The sequence below is a fragment of the Amphibalanus amphitrite genome, unplaced genomic scaffold (genome assembly GCF_019059575.1).
Source record: "Amphibalanus amphitrite isolate SeventyFive unplaced genomic scaffold, NRLGWU_Aamphi_draft 000328F_arrow, whole genome shotgun sequence".
In the NCBI taxonomy this organism is placed as follows: domain Eukaryota; kingdom Metazoa; phylum Arthropoda; class Thecostraca; order Balanomorpha; family Balanidae; genus Amphibalanus; species Amphibalanus amphitrite.
In genome coordinates this window covers 256,164-280,912 of record NW_024881823.1, presented here as the reverse complement: position 1 = coordinate 280,912, position 24,749 = coordinate 256,164, and the positions used below count along the sequence as shown (strand labels likewise).

The 24,749-nt window shown below is 50.9% G+C and overlaps 2 protein-coding genes across 2 annotated transcripts; both read left to right on the top strand.

Annotated features, from left to right (window-relative positions):
- Positions 1-5,651: 5,651 nt before the first annotated feature.
- On the top strand, positions 5,652-9,415 carry LOC122388597. Its single transcript, XM_043379788.1, has 3 exons — positions 5,652-6,045; positions 6,261-8,488; positions 9,110-9,415. The coding sequence occupies exons 1-3, from the start codon at positions 5,652-5,654 to the stop codon at positions 9,413-9,415; spliced, it is 2,928 nt and encodes a 975-aa protein (XP_043235723.1).
- Positions 9,416-14,729: 5,314 nt separating this feature from the next.
- Positions 14,730-19,253, top strand: LOC122388610 (skin secretory protein xP2-like). The gene is made up of 3 exons (XM_043379810.1): positions 14,730-14,784; positions 16,509-16,955; positions 17,169-19,253. The coding sequence occupies exons 1-3, from the start codon at positions 14,776-14,778 to the stop codon at positions 18,585-18,587; spliced, it is 1,875 nt and encodes a 624-aa protein (XP_043235745.1). The 5' UTR covers positions 14,730-14,775; the 3' UTR covers positions 18,588-19,253.
- The last annotated feature ends 5,496 nt before the right edge of the window (positions 19,254-24,749 follow it).

Genomic DNA, 24,749 nt, shown 5'->3' with positions numbered 1-24,749 from the left:
CGTCACATACAGCTAAATAATTCCCAGAAAGAATTCGGAAGGTGATTATTTTTGGCGACATTTTTGTTTGTTTCAAGAGCAAAAAGACAATGATTTGCAGTAGGAAGATCATGCTGGCTGAGTTCGAGTGATCTATCATTCAATATACAATACTATGTCGTTCACTGAGCGAGGCGGTTCGATGAATTTTATGAGCTGTAGAACGACCGATAGCCTCTTCTCTGTGGTCGGCAGTAACAGGAATAGCTTATTTTATTATTAAATTCCTCCAACAAAAGACAATATAACAGACTTGATTTTTACGATCACGTCGGTAAACAAGGTTGATCCGGTGCGATGTCCAGAAGTTATAAATGAATAGCCCACAACCTTCACATAGTTTCGAAGTGCCTCAGTTTTCAACCAGCAAGTCACGTCGTCTGCTTACAAAATAAAGACAGAAGACTGACATGTAAGACCTTGGGCGCCGCACAAACCGCGAAAACTCCCACATTCCAGCAGAGCCCCGTGAACCGAGCGAATGTCTGGAAGCAAAAGACAGCTTCAATTTGTGCGGCCCTGGAAACCGAACCAATTTGATGACGAATATGGCGCAATAGAAGCACATTACAAACACGACCACTCCCGCCGCTGTGAAAATGACGTATCACGGCGCCTCGAATCTGGGTCCAATCTGATCAACTGGTGTAGATAGGATCTGGTCACGTTTGCTCAAGCTTGGCTCCCTGCAGCTAAATGCGAAATATTTGGCGCACATACATTCGCTCATTTAACCCGCGCCCTGCTGGGGGGGGGGGGGGGGTGTTTGAACACCCCTCCTTGTGATTTTTCGCGAATATCTAAAAAAACGGCGGAGCGCCGCCATTTTTAGTACACCTTATCATACATCAATTCTACACATGTTGTGAAAATTTCAGACCAAGGTCATTCAAGGTCAGGTCACCAGGTCACTTGAAGTGACCTCACCTCATAAAAAGTTTCAATGTCTGTCATAGCTACACCGAGTGACCGATCGCTTTGAAACTTTCAGCGATTGCTAAGAGCAATAGCATGTACAAAATGTATATCTCAGAATTTTGATATCGATGACCTAAGGTCAGGTCAATTTTGCGACCTCCCCATTATAAGTCAATGGGAGAAAATTGAAATGCGCCTCTTTTGGACGAAAGACATTATAAACACTCCCAAACGCCGAATTACAAGTGGTTTAGACACACTGAACATGAAAATGGTGTCCGTGACCCTTGTTTGTGCCCTGAGGTCATTTTAGGCCACGAATGGTATCTAACAGTTTTTCGCAAATAACTTTTGATAGAGGCATGCTAGAGCGATGAAAACGCCTTAGATGTGTTCAGCTCGACGATACGGATCGACTGATATGCAACATGACCCTTTCCGGTCAGGTCATGACCTTGACCTGAGGTCAAATTTTCAAGTTGACCTTTCAAGGTCAAGTTATAGTTCATTCGATGCGTCTTGACGAGAGGAACACGATGCCGGTGAAAGTAAGCTCGTACAGGGCTTGGATCAAAAGTTATTGCAGAAAAACTGTTTCCGAAAAAATCGGCTATTTTTGCAGTTTTTGCCCCCTGCAGGCAAAACCGTTGACGTTAGGTGAAATCTGAGAGAATTACTCAGAAAGGGCGTTAATAGGGCTATCGAATGCACTTTTCCGCGGCGCTGTAGCTCTATTGGTTCCCGAGTTATGCGTTGGTTGGCTTCTTGGAAATTTTCGACATTCGACCTGGAAATCGGCGAAATTTTGCCTTCAATGACCTCTGGTGACCTGACCTTTGACCTGACCAAAAAATTGACCGAAGTGATTTCGTCATTATTTTTTACGCTCTTTCGAACGCCGCCTTCCGCGTATCGCTACGTGGCCCAGGAGCCGAGTTACAAGGGGGTGTTCAAACACCCCCCCCCCAGCAGGGCGTAGAAATCCAGGACCCCCAGCCGGGCGCGGGTTAATTTAGCTTTAGCAGGAATCGGTTCATTGGCGCAGGGACGTTCAATCGGTGAAATAGGTCCAGATTTTAACGATTTGTGTGGATAAGTTATTCACTTATGCTTTGAAGAAGATAGAAAACGTCATAAATGTGTCTGAATAATTGTAATGCTAATGTAAGGCATCATCATTGTAGTACTTCGGCATTTGTCAGCGTGATTTGCTGTATCCTATTCCTCATACCTATTTTTATTTCAGTTGAGACGGAAGCACGATTAATTGTTCTTCGATTACCATGGGCAGGTTGATTGATGGTCATGAAATAAGTTGTCACTACGGAATCGAGTGATCGCATGCTACGAGGAGGAGTCATGTCAAATAACTCTGCAGTCGTTTGCGAGTGTCACCAACGATGCAAAGCGTCTGCGAGCGTCGCCTCAGGTAACCGCGTGAGCGTCTGCGAGCGTCACGTAACTCTGAGAGCGTCTGCGAGCGGCACGTAACTCTGCGAGCGTCTGCGAGCGTCACGTAACTCTGCGAGCGTCTGCGAGCGTCGCGTAGCTCTGCGAGCGTTTGCGAGTGTCACGACCCAGTGACGGGGCTCTCACGGCAGTCGGAGCAGCCGCCAAGTGTCACGCCTCACCTGCGATCAGATTGCATACACAGATGACAATACCGTCCCTGTGGAGAGGCCAGTGGGCGCTGAAGCAACTCAGATGAGTGGTGCCGCCATGGAGCGTTTTTTTTTTTGTGTTCGGTGCTGCAAATATGCCATTAGTTGAAGTGTAATAATTAGTTGACGTGGTACCTTGCACTGGTACGCTTGATGATGACGAGTCAGAGTATGCTGTACTGTAATAAGCCGTAATGCCATTTTTGTCCCGGTTGAATAAACAAAGAGAGCACTCCCTGTAGTTGTTTAATGCTATTGCGCTTATGATTGTACGCATCATACATACCGTAAAGTGGGGCTATTTGAGACAGTGGGGCTATTTGAGACAGTAAGGTAATGGTATAGTAAAATCGCTGTAAAATGAAAACCGTTTGATGTTTTTTTCGTCATTTTTGCTTAAGCTGATGTGGAATTGAACAATGAATGCTCTGAATAACCTTTTTGAAAATTTTGAAAAGTTCTGAAAGAAATTTGCAATAAAATACGAAATACAGAAAAACGCACAATTTAAGTTGCTCGAAAAGGACCCCTACCTGCAGCTTAAAAAAGTTGAAGTTTTAACAGCTTCGCCACTGTATCTATCGCTACTACGTTTTTGCTTATAGGTTAAGCACATTTTTCATGAAAATATTATATATTGTTAACGGTACTGCCGATTGCGTAACCCATTGTCTCAGAATCCCGATGATGCCCACCTGGTCAAACCTCAACGGATATGCCAAATAGCTGATGATAACGGTGATGCGATGCACCCGAGAAGACTTACCGCCATCTACCTGAAGTGCATCGAACGCTCGACATAAGCAACACCGGTGAATCGGTCGTGGTCATAAACGTGCAGTGGGTTCATGGTAGGTACTTTTAGCAGCAAGCAATATTTACATGTTCGTAGTGTAACATAATAACCCTTTAGCTGGTGACCAAACTAGTTATTCTGATGAATATGTGCTTAAAATGTGCTTCATCAGTCACTGACTCATTCGACAATCAACATATGTCTACCTTGGTTGACCAAAAAACACCATCGAATGTTACTTAACACATCAACGTACTGTTAGGTGAGCCTATGCAAGTACTTGATGTGGTAGGGTAACCGGCCAATTGATACGGCATGCAGCGATCGAGGAAAATCGGCATAAAATCAAAACCGTTTAACATTTTTCTGTTATTTCTTCGCATGGAGATGTACAATGGAACAAACAATCATGCAGACCATTCACTCAAATGTTTTGGGAAACCTTTTGCCTAGTGTTTGATTCATTACAGTGTGCTTCATAAGGTAGCGAGACTGTCTCAAATAGCCCCACCGACTTACGGTATATCTGTTTTCACGTCACCGGGGCTATATACAAAAACTTACTTTCAAAATTTTACTGTCGATGACTTTGAAATAGTCCTTGATGATCATCCTGTCAGTTTGAAAGCTATGGGTCACATCATATTATGATAGCCTTAGCATATAGTGATGCAATTTTATACCCTACCGAAATGAAGTGTCCTACGAAAAAGGAAAAGATTGAATATAAAGGTCATATAACAGTCTTTGAAAAAACAATTTTTGCCAAAATGATCAAAATTCAATTTCCAAATGCATGGCGTTTACAAAATTATCTCTAGCGTGACCGATTTTCTTTAAATTCCTTGCAACTAAAACTGTCTCAAATAGCCCCACCCTATGGGGCTATTTGAGACAGGCTTTAACATAAAAAATAACCTCAGTCATTATTACTAGCTGAACCAAAATACACCTATATGAAAGAGCGCACAGAGAACTACATTTTTGCAATTTACATGCTATAAGAAATATGAGCCGTCTTAACCCATTTACGCCCTTCGTTGCGTTTTCGCAACGCAAGCAAGCGTCGACGTGATCGAAGCTTGAGAAGTGTGTAAAAGAGACTAACCGATGAGACAAGTTTCAGCGTATGTAGCATGGTTGTGCGCATGATACTACGCAGTTACAAGTCTGTGCGGCCGGTAAGTTACCGCCTAGAGCTCCCAGAGGGAAGTCGAAGGTTTTGTGAGTGATGACGTCACGAAAACCAAGATAAGTAGGCTAAGTGCTTAATAATATCGTAATGAAAATTGTGTAAACATATTCTGCAGAGTCCCTACAGTAGCGTAGATATGCATTTTGTTAAGAAATAATGCTACAAAAAGGGTTTGTGACTATTTTCAAATATGACTACGGTCGCGTTGCGGGAACGCAACGAAGGGCACATCGGAAAGACAGCGGTGTTGCGAAAACGCAACGATGGGCACATTGGCAGGGTAGCGGAAGTATGAATATCAACAGTAGACTTCACTCGTGATACGCTGTGGGTTCTCTCTTTCTCTCCCCCATCTTCCTCCCTCTCCTCCTCGTTCCCCAACTCTGTCCCCTCTCTCTCTCTCTCTCTCTCTCTTTCTCTCTCTCTCTCTCTTTCTTTCTCTCTCTCATTTTGTAGCCATGAGGCTGTAGCTGCGGAACATCTTCAATTAAGGGGGGGAGCTGTGTCGGCGGTTGCTGTGGTATCGAATGTGACTGTAGTATGTGAGTCAGGCATTGCAGCGTGCCCTGTGAGCCCGCCGCGGCGTCGGCGAACAATGGGGCCGGGTCGTCTTCTTCACTTGACACCCGCCGCTGAGTGATGGCCGCCGCCGCGACGGGCTGGTGTGGTGAGTGTGCCGGCCAGCCAGTCCTGCTCTGGCTGGCCGGCCGCGCGGTCCATATATACAGTCTACACGTGGTTGTTCCCGTTTTACTTTCTACAAGCTATTTCGGCCTTACACCAGAGTGAAGACGTCATGACGACGACAGCTTCCGCGTCAGAGACGGTGCTGACGTCAGTGACAGGGCCGGTGATGTCAGTCACCTGGCCGGCAGCAGCGGCGGCTGCCAGTCACCTCAGCAGTAGCGGCGCCCCCAGCCAGTCGCCTGGCCGTCAGCGGCCGGCGGCCCCAGTCGTTTTGCCGCCATTACCCTTCGACGTCCGCCTAATCCCCGAGTATGACGGCAGCACCGACGTCGTGGAGTGGTTTGGCCGGACTGAGATGCTGTGTCGGCTGCGTGGTGTGCCGGTGGAGTCAGTGCTGCCGCTGCGGCTCTCGGGCGGTGCGTTCGCTGTTTGGTCACAGCTGCCCGCCCACAGCCAGTCCTCGCTGGTGGCCGTCCGCGGCGCACTGTATGCAGCCTTCGCCCTTGACCAGCACGCAGCGTACGAAGCCTTCTCAGCACGGCGGCTGAGGCCGGGGGAGTCAGCTGACGTGTTTCTGGCCGACCTGCGGCGGTTGGCGGCCCTGTTCGGCGGACTGCCAGAGCGCGCGCTGACCTGCGCGTTCGTCGCGGGGCTGCCGGACGACGTCCGCCAGACCATTCGCGCCGGCTCAAAGGCTGAGGGACTGGACCTGACTACCATCGTGGTTCGCGCACGAGCCATTCTCAGCAGTGAGCGAGTCTCAGCGGCGGCAGTGCAGCAACGGGCCGTGGCACCGTCCCCCGACCAGCGTCCTGCCTCGCCGCGTAGTCGGCCTCGGCGCCCTCCGCGCCGCATGCGCTGCTGGGCTTGCGGGGAGCTCGGTCACATCGCGGCGAGGTGCCAGCAGCGATCGGGAAACGGAACCGGGGAGGACGGGTCAGCACCGCCGTCCTCTCCTGCGCAGCACTGAGCGGTGCGCTGCCCATCACGCGGCTGAGGGTGGAAGGCCGCGAGTGCAGCGTCCTGATTGACACCGGCAGCACGGAGAACATCATTTACGCTCCCCTCTGTACGCAGTGGAGACCGCGGCAGGTGCGCGTGACCACCATCAGTGGGGGTCAGCTGGAGTGCTGCGGTGTTGGCGCCGTGGTCGTGGAAGCGCCGACGGGCCACCGCGGCACACTCGAGACGGTGGTGGTGGAGAAGCGGCCTCTGGGAGTGGATATGGTCCTCGGGATCGCAGGCGTCTCTGCACTGGGTGGCGTGACCGTGCTCTCTCCATCTGAGGTCCGCTTTTGTGGAGCGGTGTGCAGTGAGCCACTGGGCGTGGATGCGCCGGACTTCCGTGTGTGCTTTGACTCGGCGGAGCGGAGATGGACCGTGGCCTGGAAATGGCGTGACGGCGAAGGTCCCGAGTGCCTGACGAACACTGTCGCCCAGTATACAGTGCCGTCAGCCGCACGCCGTGAATATGACGCGGAATTGGACGCATGGATCGCACAGGGCTGGCTAGTGCCGTACGATGAGGACCGCCATGGGGCGGCGAAGGGACTGGTGCCGCTGATGGCTGTGCAGCAGAGCAACAAGGCCAAAGTGCGCCCGGTAATGGATTACCGCGAGCTGAACGGTTTTGTATCGGCTCACACAGCCGATGCTGATGTGTGTGCGGATCAGCTCCGGAAGTGGCGCCGTCATGGCGCAAACGTGGCGGTGATAGACCTAAAGCGCGCCTACCTGCAAGTGCATGTAGAGGAGCGGCTCTGGCCGTACCAGACTGTGATGGTTCGAGGCCAGAGGTTTTGCCTGACACGCTTAGGTTTTGGCCTTAATACAGCCCCTCAGATAATGAAGGCCGTTGTGAGGTCCGTGCTGGAGCAGGACCCGGACGTACAGCGTGCCGTCCTTCCGTATGTGGACGATCTTCTGGTAAACGAAGACGTGCTGAGCGCAGACAGTGTGGTGGCGCACTTCGAGAAGTTCGGGCTGAACTGTAAGCCCCCAGAGCGGGCAGCCAGCGGAGCTCGGCTGCTGGGCCTGCGCGTCCAGGCAGAGGGCGGCAAACTGCAGTGGACTCGGGACAACGCGGTGGGAGCGCCGCCGGCACCTGTCACGCGCCGTGCCGTGTTCTCGTGGTGTGGGCGGCTGGTGGCACACCTGCCCGTGTGTGGATGGCTCAGGCCTGCGGTGGCCTGGCTCAAACGGCGTGTGAACCAGATGACTCGGGCGTGGGATGACGTCACCGATGACGCAGCGCTGCGTGCTCAGCTGGACTATGTTGCAGGCCGCTTGAATGGTGACGACCCAGCCCGCGGCACGTGGTGCGTTGAGGGTGACGCCATGGCTGTTTGGACGGACGCCAGCTCCCTGGCCACCGGAGTCGTGCTGGAGTCAGCGGACGGTGACGTCATCGAGGACGCGTGCTGGCTAAGACATAATGAGGCCACGCACATCAACATGGCCGAGCTGGACGCCGCCATCCGAGGCGTCAACCTGGCTGTCGCCTGGGGAGCGCGGACAATCGATCTCCGCACCGACTCGGCCACTGTTCATCGCTGGCTTGATGACGCCATCAGCGGCCGCGCGCGCCTCAGAACAAAGGCGCACGGTGAGCTGTTGATTCGGCGACGTGTGGGGATCATCTGTCAGCTGGTCGGTGAGCTGCAGCTACGACTGTCGGTGACGCTCGTGCGGTCGGCTGAGAACCGAGCTGACGCACTGACGCGAGTCCCCAAAGACTGGCTTCGTAACGTGAGTGTGACTCGAGAGTGCGAGTCTCCATCGCCCGGAGTCAGTGCGGCGGTCGTCTCCGAGCCGCCGCCTCTGGCCGGTGCCGCCGCTGGGCGTGCCGACGGCGGTACGGCGGACGAGCTCCGTGCAGCCGTGTGCCAGTCACACGATCGGGCCGGCCACCCCGGTGTCCGTCGGACATTGTACTTTGCCCGCCCTGATGTGTCGCGTGACGTCACCCGGGCTATGGCTCGTGCGGTGGTGGAGAACTGTGACGCGTGCCGCTCGATTGACCCGGCACCGGTGCGGTGGAGACATGGCTCGCTCGGCGTGTCTGTCCCGTGGCAGCGCATATCCATCGACGTCACCCATCACCGCGGACATAACTACCTCACCGTCATTGACTGTGGGCCATCGCGCTTCTGCGTATGGCGCTCGCTGCGTCGCGCCAACGCCATCGAGATTGTTGGCCACCTAGAGCAGCTATTTCTCGAGCGCGGAGCCCCTCATGAGGAGATCCTGACAGACAATGACACGGTGTTCCGTGGCCGTCATATGGCTGTGCTCGCGGCGCGGTGGAGAGTGGCTCTCAGATTCCGAGCTGTCCACGAGCCAGGCGGGAATGGTGTGGTGGAGCGGTGCCATCGGACAATCAAAGTCATCGCCGCGAGGCGCCAGTGTACCGTGGCCGAAGCGGTTCACATTTACAACGTGACCCCGCGCGATGGAGTGACGGCAGAGTCCGCCCCGGCATCCGGGGTGTATCAGTACACCGTGCGGGATTGTATTCGGTCCGCGCCGTCTGACGCCGCTGAAGCTAGCGAGCGGCACTCACTCGTGTCTGACGACCGGTGTCGTGTTAGGCCGCCGCTATCTGACGCCACGGAGGCTCTGGGGTCACCCCCACTTGTATCTGACGGGGCGCGTCTCAGAGTGGGGGACAGGGTGTGGGTGCGCCGACGTGGGACACGCTGCACAGATATGTCACGGCGCGGGACGGTGACGGGCTTGGTGTCGCGACAGGTAGTCGAGGTCGATGGGGTCCCATGGCACGTCAGAAACGTTCGTCACCGATGTGACCGGCAGGACAGCGACGGGGACAGTGACAGTGTCGATGACGGCGACGGGGACAGTGACAGTGTCGATGACGAGCCGCCATTGTACGTGGACTGTCACTGGGAGGCAACCGAGGACGGCGCTGACGCGGCTGTAGACAATGGAACCACCGTGCGTGCTGTGCCTGAGACATTGCAGCACACCACGGAGCAGACGGGGACTGAGCCCCCTGCAGCCGAGCCGGCTGTGGCTGAGCCTCCTGCAGCCGAGCCGGCTCAGGTCGAGCCGGTGCTGCTGCGGCGGAGCGCCCGCCTGCAGAGTCGGATGGTCCGTTAGTGGTGCGTGCGTACTGCAGTGTGGTCCACTGAAAATGTACTAGTATGATTCTTGAGTATCAGGTGGGAGTGTGTCGGCGGTTGCTGTGGTATCGAATGTGACTGTAGTATGTGAGTCAGGCATTGCAGCGTGCCCTGTGAGCCCGCCGCGGCGTCGGCGAACAATGGGGCCGGGTCGTCTTCTTCACTTGACACCCGCCGCTGAGTGATGGCCGCCGCCGCGACGGGCTGGTGTGGTGAGTGTGCCGGCCAGCCAGTCCTGCTCTGGCTGGCCGGCCGCGCGGTCCATATATACAGTCTACACGTGGTTGTTCCCGTTTTACTTTCTACAGGAGCACTGCTGACTTTTGGTCTCATTTTTTCCATTTCCATTTCCATGCAACGCCTATCGGGATAATGTTAAAATGGCAAAATCAAGGGGGCACGGTGCCCCGGTGCCCCCTCCCCCCGCTCCGCCGCCTATGCCATGAGGGACGTATATAGGTATGTTTAGGGCAAGGTGCGTTCGCACGTAAAATGTTGCGACACATTTCATATTTGCTGGCTCAAACAGCCACAAACACTCCTTTCTTTTTCTCTCGCAGATTTTCGGCCTCGGGCTGTTCGTTCACTAGGCAATGTGTTCCCATGCATCTGAAAATCGCATGGTAGGAAAAGGACCCATGCATCAAACGGTCGGCGATGCTAACGGAGCTGAGAGATAATTAGGTCCTTTGGAAATTGGATCTACTATGTACATTGTGCATAAATAATGAATAACGGGGATGTATTCTGGTATCAGGCGACAGATAGGCATCGCCATTCTCTGGATAGAATCTGCTGACTACCAGCATTTACGTTAGAAAAGATAACTGAGGGTCGGCAAATAGTGGGATAGGCCCCCTCTGAGGGTAGCTGAGCCCTTCGGCAGGGGTAATGAGGTCGGACCCATGGGAAAATAATAATTTTTAGGATTCATAACTCGCATAGATTCATAAGCTGCTTGATGTGCAGTATACGCCTGTTTTCTTACTTTGATAGGCTTTTTATCTAATCAGACCATTTTTAGAGCTAGCAGGATTATTGGAATTAGGGGAGACATTTGTCTGACCGGACACGGTCAATCGTAGACTGGAGACTGAGCCCAGCCAGTGGGCAGCCGCCACCCATGACCCACCCCCTTCCCCCCTCCCAACCACTCACTGCACCCGGCTACAGGCGCGCTCCTATGTGAGCTGCCCGATTGCGATATACGTTGCCGGTCCAGCCCGGAACAGGGGGATGAGGCGTGGAGGAGGATTCAACTATCCTGAAGATGGAAAGGACGGATTGACGTCGAATCACCATTCTGTCCAGGCATTGTCTCGAGAAAGAGGTTACACGTGAAGGTCGCTGGGAGTGGGGCCATGAAAATTTTGGATTAGGTGTAAACATGACCTGGGAGTCGATTTGTTGTGATGCGCTACGCCTTACGCGGGTAATTTGTTAGAGCCGGATTGGTCCTTTTTTCTTTTTGCTGAGAGTGGGTACGACTAACCTGCAATGGAATTTAACTTTACTCCTAGGAGGTTGGTTATAAATGATTGCGGATATACGCGCATACGAGAGGCACTGGTTTACTCCCAATCCTCCGTTTAATTGTATTCAGTGTGCACTGTGCAGGGTCTGATAGGTGGAGGTAATGGATCTGTCTAGCTTCCAAAAAGAAAGCATCACCCTGGATACGTTTCGACCACAACTTTAAATGAACAGCAATGGACAACGTAAATGGTTGATAATGACCGTGTTGCCATCTCCCCGTTCGCGAATCATGAAGTTATGCTTCCTCACTGAGGCTCTTAGGCGGGTTATAGAGCATGACGGATGTGGGTTCCGCATTTTCAAGCAATAGTTGTCAACAGTTGATTGATGTTTTGTCAAAACATATTAGCATATACGGCAGTTCAGTGTACTTTATGTCCGTCTGATGTGCCCGTCGTTGCGTTTTCGCAACGCTGATGGCGCCCGGTGTGCCCTTCGTTGCGATTTCGCAACGCATGTTTTTTACGTTTTTCTCGAGAAACTTTTGCTGCAGGCAAAAATTATTTTCGATTCCATACAAGGCCCTGGTAGGAGCATAACATATTTTGATTTCGTCGATTTTCATGATGGTCAATATTCCTGGGCATAAATGGGTTAAAGGGAGAGGCCAAAAACTGTAAAATCCGTTTCAAATAGCCCCACTTTACGGTACGCGACGACTGATAATGATCCAATGGAACAAACATTTCATTCATCTCAGATACTTATAAAAACAAACAGAATTATAGAGCCTATTGCAATGCTTTGAAAATCAGAAAAGCGCAGCCAACTGAACTGCTTATCGATTTTATTGATAAAGCGGGAGTGGGCATAAACCATGACAGCGCAGCATTTCCTCACCGATCCCACCAGACTCGTATACTGCGTACATTTTAGTGCAATATTTTCTCTATTACCCAATGGCTTTTGCTCAGTGCTCCTGGATTCCATAACACTCGCCTGCACCAGCTTATACAGCCTTGCGTCCATGCATCCATCAGCCTGCCACATTGCAATGAAAGGTGGCCAGCCCCATGCAACCGAGAGGGTCGGCACTGCAGGGAGTGGGCGGGTTCTCTGGGCCTTCCCGAGGCAGAGGGAGGAAGAGAGTGAGAGATGGAGAGAGGGAGTGAGGAGTAGAGGAGAGCAGAAGGTGCTCACTGCTCACGACTAACCACAGAATTGCACGGTAAATGCGCTGCTACTCCGTCACTGCCGCGTTATCACATCCGGTAAGGGGGCCGCGCTTTCAAACGGGCGAGACAGCGACCATCGGACTGGGAGCGGAACGCCTGTCGGAAGTCGAGATGGATCATAATGAAACAAGGCGTCTGGAAAGAGATCTCCTACAAATAGCATACATTGTGTAAGATTACATAGAAGAATCGAAAACTCCCGGATACACTAAGAAATGAGCGCAGAAAACTTCGCAATCTCGTCGTAAGTCGAGGATGAGTGAAAATAGAGAAGGCCACGAATCCAGTGGCCTTCAATTCCTTATTTTCTGATGCATTCTGCTCTAGACTGTTTTCCACTTCTTCAGTAGCTCTTTGACCCTTCTGAATGATGATACCCACTGCCGTTTTTCTTCTCTCGAGTCCCAGCCGCTCCACATAAAACTGACCGCTACGCCCGCGCCGGCCGGCCGTGCAGGTTGCTGATGGCTCCGAGTGGCAGAGGAGGGACGGCCACCACCCAGCACTGACCGCCACTCCGTGGCAGAGCACAGGGACGGCCACCACCCCACCGTCGCCGCCGGCGGTCAGAGTTGCGTAGCGCCCAGCTCTTGAGTGAAGTGGAGTAGCCGTCCGCCGGCGCCGCGGGCAAGGTCAGAATGGGCGGCTGGGCGCTGCCCACCCAGCGCCGCTGCTGCTCGGTTATCGTCACGGCGCACGAAATCGGGTCAGCTGACCAAAGGCCCAATGATGACAGGGAGGGACATCACGGCTCCGGGCAGAGCTCGTCTGCTCCACCATGACTGGCTGAAAACCTATTGGTTCCAGCTGGAATGTCACCTTTGATTTGGTGGTGTGATTTAGATGAAATTTGTGAAGCGCAGCGATTGGTCTGCGTCCTTGGAACGATGCAATGTCGATGATTTTAAGAACCGAACCTAATATTTCCCGCAGTTTGATGAAGATGCAACTAAATGATGATGCAAAACATAACTCCATGAATCAAAGTCAACCAGAACTCAGCAGTTCCTATGATTAATGAGATCGTGACCCTTGAAAAGTGGTAAATGGAGTGTGAAACTTTAGCATGACTTTCATAACATGCCCTTATAAGTTAGTAAGAAATAGAGCCATAGTTTTACAGATAAAAAAATCGACTCAGCAGCGCGGCGTAGTCACCCTTTCACGGGTTGGTTGACCCGCACACTGCACATCTGTGAACATTGTAAGTCAGCTATCGATGCAGTGACCGGGGATGTTCATACCTACCTTGTATTGTTTCGTCCTTTGCAGCGACACGTCTGACAATAGTCGCGATTTATAGTTCGTAGTCTTCATTTAGTGTTGGTTCCCTGCAGAATGTCCCAGGTGGGCCAACTGCTCTCTCCGCGGTTCCCTTTTGGGCCGGCTTCCTCCACTTACACTCAGCATCTACAATCTGGCGAAAACCTATTGTCTAATAACGGATTGATACTGCACATGGCTTGCAGTGAAAAGCTGGTAGAAAACGACACATTAGGCATTTCGTTTAGCAGTTGCCGAACACTTGCCATTGACGAACTGTAGACGACACGCTTCGAACTGTGACAAACAATAGCATTAGCGGTGATAATTTCGCCATTTTTGTTACATTAGTCATGCTCACTCTTGGGTTAAATGCCGTTACTAGCGCCTAAACCTTGCAAATTTGACTATTTATTGCCTGCTTTATCACTGTTGATTTCATTAGAAACAATAATTAATGTTCCGGCGCTCGGACGAGCTGTATCATTGCCTATACACAAGAACATTATACTAGGGTGATAAAACGGCGGCCGAGGATGCCTACACAAACATTGACTTATACAAATACGTAATCAATTGACCGACGTAAGTTGACATGTCATCAAGGCAAAGCAGCGAAAAAAATATACCGGAAGGATGAGCGTGGTGCAGATTCGGGTATAAAACCTTTGGAGAGTTGACATGCAGTTAAATAAGTAGGCTGAGTAGTTCATGTGGTTTTGGACCATGTGGCCCCTAAGAGTCAGCCAGAGGTGACAAACCAAAGGAACTAACAGGGTTCGTGTATCCATGTAACTCGCAGTGTTAGTGCTTTTCAGATAGCTCCCGACGCCAGTGACCAAAGGACGAAAGTCGTCTTTCCGAATCACAATTAGGACCTTTAAAGTTGTGCTGAAATACTTGATATGTAGTGATACGATAGTCTCTGTTGGGCAAAGAGGTAATTTTGACATGTTTGGTAGAAGAAGATAAGGATCTATAAAGTAGTTTTGGCAAACAATTATTGTGATCACGCAGGATACGTGGGGTACCATTTTTGCAGACAGCTCCCGCAGAAAACAGGAAGCAAAATGTAAGACAAATATCAAAGTTACACTGATGAAAATACAAAAACTTTCAATGACATAGGTTGCGCTATAGTGGTTCATAAGATTGGTGCATTTATGGGGCGTGGATTCGTTAGGCGTTAGCCATTGCTCGTTGATGACCGCGGTCGAGCCGGAGGCAAGGTCACAGTCATCCTGCACTTCTCTCGGCCACGGCGGGTCGAAAGTAGCCTCACTACCATGCCGAGTAAAAGTATAAAACGGCGCGCCGGCAGCGGTGAGGCACGGTGTCGAGCACAGTCTACCCAGCCGGCAACATGTGGAAGGTACGCGAGTGGTGCTGGACGGGCTGCTGGTGCTGGTGCTGGTGCTGGTGATGGTGCTGGTGTTGGTGACGAGCTCAGTGGGCAGTGTGTGCTGGGAGAGCGGGCTCCGGCCGGGCGCCGGCCGCCAGGTTTGGACGGACGGCCGCGGACGCTGTCGGAGATTCAGACATCGTCGAGCGATAACAAGGAATTAATAAGAATTTGGTGTTGCATATCTTTGTAAAGTAATTGCATAAATCATGATGCATATCACACGCTGCGTAATTAATGAGATACTGGTCTGATTCAAAATTAAAAGTACAAATAATGCTAACAAATTTATCTAACCTGCAGCATAATTGTTGATCACATCGCTTGTAATATTTCTTCTTTTATCTTTGATTGTTATTTAAAACAGCATAAATTTCCACTGCTCTAACTGAGATCTTCGGCTCAAAACTATTTATTTTTATTGAATTATACTTACAAATAAGCAAAAATGTTTTGATTGAATAAGCAGTAAGCATTTAATAAGCATAAAAGTGATTACTAAATTATGTTTTGAAGTAAGTGATGCAGTAATTGTCTGCTTATCACTCGCCCAAGAAGCCCATGATTCCTCCGATAAATTCACTGAATATTGAAATGGTAGTCATTGGTTGTTTTCGCTACGATGATTATTTCCGTGGCTGTGCTACATGCAAAAGTGCATTTATCGCATTGATGTTGACATGCGCATAACATGGTCGCTTTATATCAAATTTTAAGGTACGGCCCTCCAGGTATTGAGTGGTTGGTTGCCAACATCACAATAATCGGTCTGCATTGATGAATACGTCTAATGGCTGTTAAAAACCACTGCCGAAATGTGTGCACGAACCCTCTTCTCATTTCTATTGAGTCATTTTACAGGAGTGTCCCTGTCATTTAAAGTTATTACACCAAAAGTACATATAGGCTAACCAACCACTCTTTTGCCGGAGGGCCGTACCTAGATGTGACGCCGAATGCGAGAGAGTTGCATAACTTCTCAGCCCTAGTGTTTATTTTCCAAGTACAAATGATCAAAGTTGGCGAGAGGCAGGTACCTTATTGGTGAAATTAATTTTATCCGAGCCTTTGCATTTATGTAACTGAGTAAGATTACAAGGAAATGCGACATAATGCCACATTTTCCCGAAACGAAGTGCCATAAAAGTGACATCCACAGTCACCTGGGCTCGTTTTATCGCTCTGAAACTGTCGCCGGTGAGCGAGCTCTCAGAGAGCAGAGCGAGGCGTTCCGGGACCACAAACCGAGTCGTCACGCTCCGCGGTGTAAGCGAAGCGAGAACCGGCAATGGTTCACAGAGCAGCCCCATCTCGGCGCCAGCCACAGCCGTGCACGCGCCGCCATTCACTTTTATCGCATGCCCGCGTCGATGGCACGGCAGGCCGGTCCAAATGGTGCTAGTTAGACAGTCACATGGTGCAATAATAGTTGCAGAATGGTGGTGCATTATTGTGAATTTTTCAAGGTAACATTCAGCCATTTCTATTTTCTGGTATTTAATATTCAAAAAGATTAACGTATTGGTAAATTATTCACAAATATTCACGTATAAGTAATAATACTTGAAGCTGTTTACGCATTATTTCAAATGTTTGATGAACTACCCTAATTTACGGAAATAAGAGCTGCTTGCTGAACGCATCACGATGCTGATTAAGTAGCAGAAAATGTTGATTCACCCCTTCATTCTCAGGCATTCGTTCTCTGTTTGGCGATCGGCGCGCTAGCCGACGACGGCGTCATAAGCAGACGACAGGAGCTGCTCCGCAGGAGGCGCCAGCAGTACTCGGCTCCTGCTCCTCAGCCTCAGCCAAGCTACGCCCCTGCCCCAGCCCCAGCTCCTGCCCCTCAGCCTAGTTATGCCCCTGCCCCTGCTCCTCAGCCAAGCTACGCTCCCGCTCCTGAGCCCAGCTACGCTCCTGCCCCTGCCCCTCAGCCTAGCTACGCCCCTGCCCCAGCCCCTCAGCCTAGCTACGCCCCTGCCCCTGCCCCTGAGCCTAGCTACTCCCCTGCCCCTGCTCCTCAGCCTAGCTACGCTCCTGCTGCTGAGCCCAGCTATGATTCAGCTGCCTCAGTTGCTCCTGAGGCTCCTGAAGGATATGATCAGCCGGTGGAGTACAATGCCGCCGCCTACAGCGATGTAAGTACAGATAACATTCATTGTCTTGTTTGTCGATCTGCTTCCATGGTGTGCATGAAAAGCGAAAATTTGCCCAACACCGATGACCATTTGTTTGTCGTTCTAAGCAATTTGCTGCTAAAACTACTTCTCCATCTTCATTTTTATCTGTAAGAATTCCTGTATTACCAGAAACACTATGCAAGAGATTGACCGATTTCTCTTTCCTTTCAGGAGCCCGCCAAGTACGACTACCAGTGGGCGGTGAAGGACGACTACGGAAACGACTACGGCCACCAGGAGACTAGGGACGGAGACAAGGTCCAGGGCTCCTTCTACGTCCAGCTGCCGGACTCGCGCAAACAGACGGTCAACTACCGCGTGGACGGCCAGAGCGGTTTCATCGCCGACGTCCAGTATGAGGGCGAGGCGCAGTACCCGGAGACCACCGGGGCGCAGAGCTACAGCGCGGGCCCAGCCAGCGCCGGGGCCTCCAGCGCGCAGGCCAGCTACCAGCCGGCACCGCAGCCCCAGCAGCAGAGCTATGAACCCGCCCCTCAGCCCCAGCAGCAGAGCTATGAGCCTGCTCCCCAGCCCCAGCAACCGAGCTACCAGCCAGCCCCTCAGCCCCAGCAGCAGAGCTATGAACCTGCCCCTCAGCCCCAGCAGCAGAGCTATGAACCTGCCCCTCAGCCCCAGCAGAGCTACCAGCCTGCCCCTCAGCCCCAGCAGAGCTACCAGCCTGCCCCTCAGCCCCAGCAGCAGAGCTATGAACCTGCCCCGCAACCCGAGCAGCAAAGCTATGAACCTGCCCCTCAGCCCCAGCAGAGCTACCAGCCTGCCCCTCAGCCCCAGCAGCAGAGCTATGAACCTGCCCCGCAACCCGAGCAGCAAAGCTATGAACCTGCCCCTCAGCCCCAGCAGAGCTACCAGCCTGCCCCTCAGCCCCAGCAGAGCTACCAGCCTGCCCCTCAGCCCCAGCAGCAGAGTTATGAGCCTGCCCCTCAGCCCCAGCAGCAGCGTTATGAGCCAGCCCCTCAGCCCCAGCAGAGCTACCAGCCGGCCCCTCAGCCCCAGCAGCAGAGCTACCAGCCGGCCCCTCAGCCCCAGCAGCAGAAGTATGAACCTGCCCCTCAGCCCCAGCAGAGCTACCAGCCTGCCCCTCAGCCCCAGCAGCAGAGCTATGAACCTGCCCCGCAACCCGAGCAGCAAAGCTATGAACCTGCCCCTCAGCCCCAGCAGAGCTACCAGCCTGCCCCTCAGCCCCAGCAGCAAAGCTATGAACCTGCCCCTCAGCCCCAGCAGAGCTACCAGCCTGCCCCTCAGCCCCAGCAGCAGAGCTATGAACCGGCCCCTCAGCCCCAGCAGCAGAACTATGAACCTGCCCCTCAGCCCCAGCAGAGCTACCAGCCTGCCCCTCAGCCCCAGCAGCAGAGCTACCAGCCAGCTCCTCAGCCCCAGCAGCAGAGCTATGAACCGGCCCCTCAGCCCCAGCAGCAGAGCTATGAACCTGCCCCTCAACCCCAGCAGAGCTACCAGCCAGCCCCTCAGCCCCAGCAGAGCTACAACTTCCCTGAAGCCGAAACGGGATTCCAGCCACTTAGTTCTTCTTCAGGGGGCTACTCATCTCCCAAAGCTTCCTCTCTTTTGTGAGTGGCCTACAAAACTCAAGATGTATTAACAGGAACTCTTAGCAATTGAATAACAACTGATGCCATACAAATATCGGATGATGCTCTCCACTGCTGGGCTAGGAATGATGAAATGCCGAACTGTATTGAAGGCTTTGCAGAGCTGCAGGATGAAGACTGTGGACTATTTTAGTGTGGGCTGGACAGTATATAACACCTTTTGCAGCGCTTTTGTTTGCGGGTGTGCTGTAGTTCCAACATTGTATTGGTTTTTCACACCATCGGGTACCACGTTTTGTCGATCGTGTATTGCTTTATGAAGGTTATTGTTATATGTGCCTTACTCTAGTATCCACTTGTTGGATCTTTATTTCTGCTCAGTGAAACTTGCAAAAGTTTAAGGGCGCGACACATGGCGTTACCTTCATATTGAAAGTGAGTTATATTTGTCAAGAACAAACAATATTCCTAAGCCGTGTAAACGGCTATCGAACTTTATGTGACCGGCAACTTGCATGCATTTCGATCAGTTCAGTTCAATCTGTGTACCTGTTTGCTTTGCATATAACCTGTACCGTCTTTCATCGAGTTGTTGTATATTGTGGTTTCTATCAGTGTCATGTTAATACATGTTTTTTTTATACAATCGACTTTTTGTCGAGACCAAGTGATACACACTTTGCCGAAACGGAATCTTTCAGCTATTTAAAAGAAAGTTGGGCTAAGCGGCAGCAATTATAATACCGTTTTAAAGCCAAAACTCTCGGTACGGTATCAAATAAAAACAAAAACATAAACATTCTTTAGACATTCGTAACTCGCTGCCGATATTTTATAGCTCAGTAGTGCCGGGCGAGCAGTGGGTACTGCTCTGTCGTACCAGAGGGCGCCACCGTCGGAGCCGCTGCAGGGCCGTACATCGTCTCGGCAGAGAACACCGTGAGGTCGAGCTCAGGCGAACTCAGATGGCGCTGCCGGCACGGCACCGGTACGGACCAGACCATGTCGAATTGTAATTCCGGTAATTCCCACTAATCCTACAGCACTTATTGTTTAGCTTTGACACGGATTTAACCCACGAGCCGCTGGGGGGGGGGGGGGCATAAAGTTGCACCCCTTTACGTTTTGTGAAATATCTCCGAAACCTGATGAGCTACGAACGTGAAACTTGGCATAGCTTCAAATGAATACCTAGGCAATGTTTGAGGAAAGTTTGGTGGTTGTAGCACCTAAGATGACGTCACAGTGACGTCATAAAGTTTTGTCACTTTCCGATATGGACCGTTTCTGATGACGCTGAGCATGAAACACAACTGTAAATGAACTAGACAGCACCTGCTGTCATCCTAAAACATCTAACTACACTTCCATCTAGTTTCTGACCAATAATCGACCCTTTATATTCGGTCCCATATATCTGATGTATCGTGAGGAATGTGAGAGTCGCAAATCTATAATTACACTTATGACGTCACTGTGACGTCATTTCAAATGGGATCGACACCAAATTTGGACACAACCTTGGCTAGGTCTTCAGGAAGATGTGTGTGAAGTTTCGCTTCTCTATCTCTACGCGTTGCGACGATATCGTCGCAGAAGTAAAGGGGGGCAACTATATGCCCCCCCCCCCCCCCCAGCGGCCGGCGGGTGGCGCGGAGGACCAGCGGCCGCCGGGTTAAGTCGTCAAATTTAGCAGTCGAAAAATGTGATAAACGGATATCAACCTGCAAAGACGGCTCTGGGGGTCGATTGATCAATGATCAGTGCACTGATAATGATATCATCGTGAATATTGGGCTCTTAGAGGTTTGCCTACCTATACCTCAATGACTTTCCAGAGCCTTATGGATTTCAAGTTTTAATGCCTTCCAGTGCACTTAAACTTGAACATCACAAACAGTTCACCCTAACTTTCCCAAAAACAATATCGACCGCTTTTTCCGAGCCAATAAATGTAACTGAACTGCTCCCTGCATGATGCCTAACTCCTAAAGGAGGCGGGCTAATACTCCAAAAGTGTTTACCGACTGCTTTTTCTACTGTCCATATTCTCCCATAGTATAGCTCACATTCATTTTCAGAGGGCCCAACCAATTTAAAATAAAAGTCCCCTACGACCCATTCAAGATGAGGTCTAGGTAATGCGCCGGTATGAAGGGACTACCTTCAGCATTCGTATGAGAAGCGGTACCTAATCACTGCTCTATAGCTCGCTCCGTGAGGCGTTATCGCCCAGTTCACTTGTGGCCGTTGTCTTGGATGCGCGTCAGTCCTCTAACCACCACCTTAGGCGTTGTGAAGACATAATAGCCTCACAGCCAACCTTGTGACGTCCACGCACCCACCAATTACCCTGTCCTTGGGCGGCCACCGCGGCGTCCGATGGACTCTGACACGGTCTGAGGAATCTGGAGGGACTCTGATATAGTCTGAGGCGTCCGCGGACTCATCCACGGTCTAGGAAGTTCGAGGGAACTGGCTATTGTCTGAGGAGTCTGACAGTCTACATATGTCGCGGTCTTATAGAAGTTCAGTGGGACTCTGCGTAATCTGAGGAATTCGGTGGGACTCATCCGTGGTCTGAGGAGTCTGGCCAGGTAGCTCTGAGTCCTCTGAGAATGCTGGCCTGCGCACAGTGCGCAGTGCTGGTTGGAGCGACCGGCAGCCGCGGGACTAGCTGATGGGCGCTCAACTTGCTCTCTGGTTGGCTCAGCTGCTGATACGACTACCTACAGGAGCAAGCGTTTCGTGCACACTTTCTATATGCCGAGAATTTTCGATAGAGCTTTGAAATATTTAGCGTTGTTGCAATAAAAACTACATGTTTAAAGTTAATGGGAATTTATTATCGTACCAGGTCGCTTCAGTTCCTAATGAGTGTTTTTTCTGTTCATCTTAAAGCCTTTTCTATAAATCGGCGCTTACCGCATAGCATGTCGAGTCTGCAAATCAGGAGTGACCCTTCTTTTTTTATTTGTATGAAATGGCTGTGGGTGCTTTCACCTTAATCTCCCTACAATTGCCGGGAGCGGTAGGTATCCATCTGTGAATCCCATGAAAATTGATCCTCTATCAACTGAGTCACGGGATTAAAAAGGGGTACCTCCCGACATGATATGAATACGCGTAGGTAGAAATAAGCGCTTTTAAAACATTTTGTTCCCAAATGCGAGTACATTATTTATTCTCTTGAGGTATCTAGATTCTATCATAGAGCACCGCATGCCTCGGTCATTTTACATCATTCAAGTTGACATTTTCTATATTAGGTATGCAGGTGACGTAGTACGTAAGCGGTAACAGCAAGTCATCCTCCTCTCATCTCTCGTGTTCACAAGGACGTCTGTTCGCACCGTCCCTCTCAAAGTCTGGCCTTTGGGCCTTGAACATAAATCACTGGACGCGGAAGCGTCTATGGTTTGGCCCGGGGGCGGCTGGCGGGCCGCTCCCCACGCTCTCTAAGAGCGCTAATCGTTACGGGGAGGGGCCGCTGCCGGCGAAATGGACCCCGGCGGGTGGGCAGCGCTGCGGCCAGCGCTCGCCGGGCCGCTACGAGCACTGTGACCAAAGCAGTATTCGACCAGAGGTGAGGCCAGAGGATCTGTGCTTTGGCACCTCACCGAAACCTTTTGGACATGAGGGCGTTTGAAAGTACTGGTGTAGCCCGATAGGTAGTAGGTAGGGGAAGCGGGGGTAGCACCGCCATGTGGGAAACACCGCCATCCTCTCTATCGGCAAAACTCTGAATTGTAAATGTAAACACCCGCCATTTCGGTGTCCGAACGAAAACGGGACGCCGCGTGAGGTAAGTTTCGCTAAGATTTATTTGATTTTGAGATCGCAATTGCCCATTTTGTGAATTTCAAACCATCGTTGTAATCATTTGGCATGTTTGAGCAGCAAGTAAGTGGTCATTTCAAGTCAAAATGCCTTGATTTTTACGTTAAATTTGAGGGCATGAAGTGCTCTTTGTTGAGAAAGGAATTACAGAAGAATCGCGTCCCGGCTTGTTTTGCTGTCGGGGCGTTGTCGGTCCATGACTGTGAGTGGGGTAACACCGCCATGCTCGGCGGTGCTACCCCAAGGGGTGGCAAAATGGATAAAGCCGCAATGATGATTCACTCAGCTCGGAGAAGAGCTTTAGTTAGGCCGCAAACGTCGTCTGTTTTTTAACCTCACGTTTGACTTCACTGGATGTTTCGAAATAAACGTGAATTTGTCATGCTTTGTATGCATATTGTCCGCAACAAACAGTCTGATCTGTGACAAACTAACAACCAATTCTTGTGTGTCTTATATGAGTTTGAGTTACTATTTCAGACAGCAGTAACGCTTCCAAGGGTGGCTGTCACCGTAAGGCCGATTTGTGGATAACATCGCCATCAGTGGCGGTGCTACCCGCACATTTTTTGGAGGACGAAAAACGCATGACTTGTTTTCGACGTCTGTAAAGTAGCGAAATTTTATAATGGAGCGCTGGAAACTATGCCAACATGTAGGAAAACATTCCTACTTTCACATGAATGCAAAACAGCTTCGTTTTTACTACGCATATCAGCTCGGTGAGCAGAAATGCTTAAGGTGGCGGTGCTCCCCCCGGTTCCCCTACATAGAACTTAGAAGTAGCACCGAGGAAGCAAAAGGAGCCAACAGCGAGACTGACCGGGCCAAAATGGAGCAGCACAGCAGTGGTAGGGGGCTGGCTGGCGGGAATCAAGTCTAAAGCGTGTCTCTTATTTATTAGATAATAAACAAATATGAACGATTTAGTTTTTACGTTAAGTCTCGCCCCGGGCGAGGCGCCCGTATTAGTTTTTTTTTTTGCCAGCCGCGAACGTATAAGGGGGGGGGGGGAGTCCGTTGGGACCCCCTTGGCGTTTCGCCCCTGATCGAACTAGAGCTTCGTGGAATAACGAGCGTGCTGCCCGTGACGAGAGAAAGCCGATGATACCCAATTTTAAGGTCCTAGGTTATTAGTTCACCTTTCAGGTCAGGTCAATGACCCAAAAGTCGGGAAAATCGGGACCTGTTGGAACGTCGTAAAGTGTGACTGCAATGTGGTAATTCAGGGTGCTGATCACGAATAGCATAGTAGTTTTGATCACAGATGATGTCTTCATGCATTTAGGCCAGGTCGGGTCAGGTCAGGTCAGATCAACCAGAAGGGGTCCTGACGGGAATTCGTAGACGGTGTCAACCGCCTCTGGCAGCTTCGTAACATGTTACGAAGGCACCAAAACTACTGAATAAATGTTCAAATGGCTGCTATATTCGAATTCAGCTCCAAAAACTAGCCTATAAACATGTATAACTCGAAGAAGTGAACTGAGGTCATCAAAGGTCAATGACCTGACCTGACCTTCGGTTGACCTTGACACTCACCCTTATGCATGGGACCAACATCATGTCACATGTTTGAACGCTTGAAACCACGAAAAAACTGCAAACGCGCGGCTAATGCGAGCCGACATGCGCCGAATCACGATTCCGGCCAAACATGGTCTCGAAAAGTAGGTCACAGGTCAAAGGTCATTTGAGCCAGGGTCATGAATTTTTAAGGGTAGGTGTAAAATTGGTCAACTCGAGGGTTCTGAAAGTTTCGTTGCGCTCGGCGGCTTTTTACGTGAGTTATTCGCGAAAAACCAAAGGGGGTTCCGTTCGATCCCCCCCCCCCCCACACGGGCGAGGGTTAAATTATATAACCAAATAAATATGCAACTAAAATATGAATAACACGATTCTTCAAGAATAAGTTCGGCATAGATAAACGGTTATACAACAATATATTCATGCGCAAATTGCAAAGTACATTATATACCCGCCCATAGACGGCCTCATCCATCGCCCAAGTGCGTTTGGTGACTGCGATTGGACCAGCTGGTGACTTTAACGGTGCACAAGTGCCCAACCTAGCCGGCCAGCCAGTCGCTCGGCGCCCACGGCAACCGATTAGGGTCGAGTATCTGTATCGAACGGGCACTGACACAACACCCATCCATCACAGAGCCAGGTTTCCAATTCCCACCTGGCCATGAGATGCTCAGGGTCACTGCCGGCGAAAAGTAATGCATATTTATAAACTAATTGATAGCCACAGCGAGATGATTATAGCAATGAGGGGTTATCCCGGTTATCAAAAATACATTAAACCACGGCATGTCAATGGAAGCGTTTTTAAGCCTTT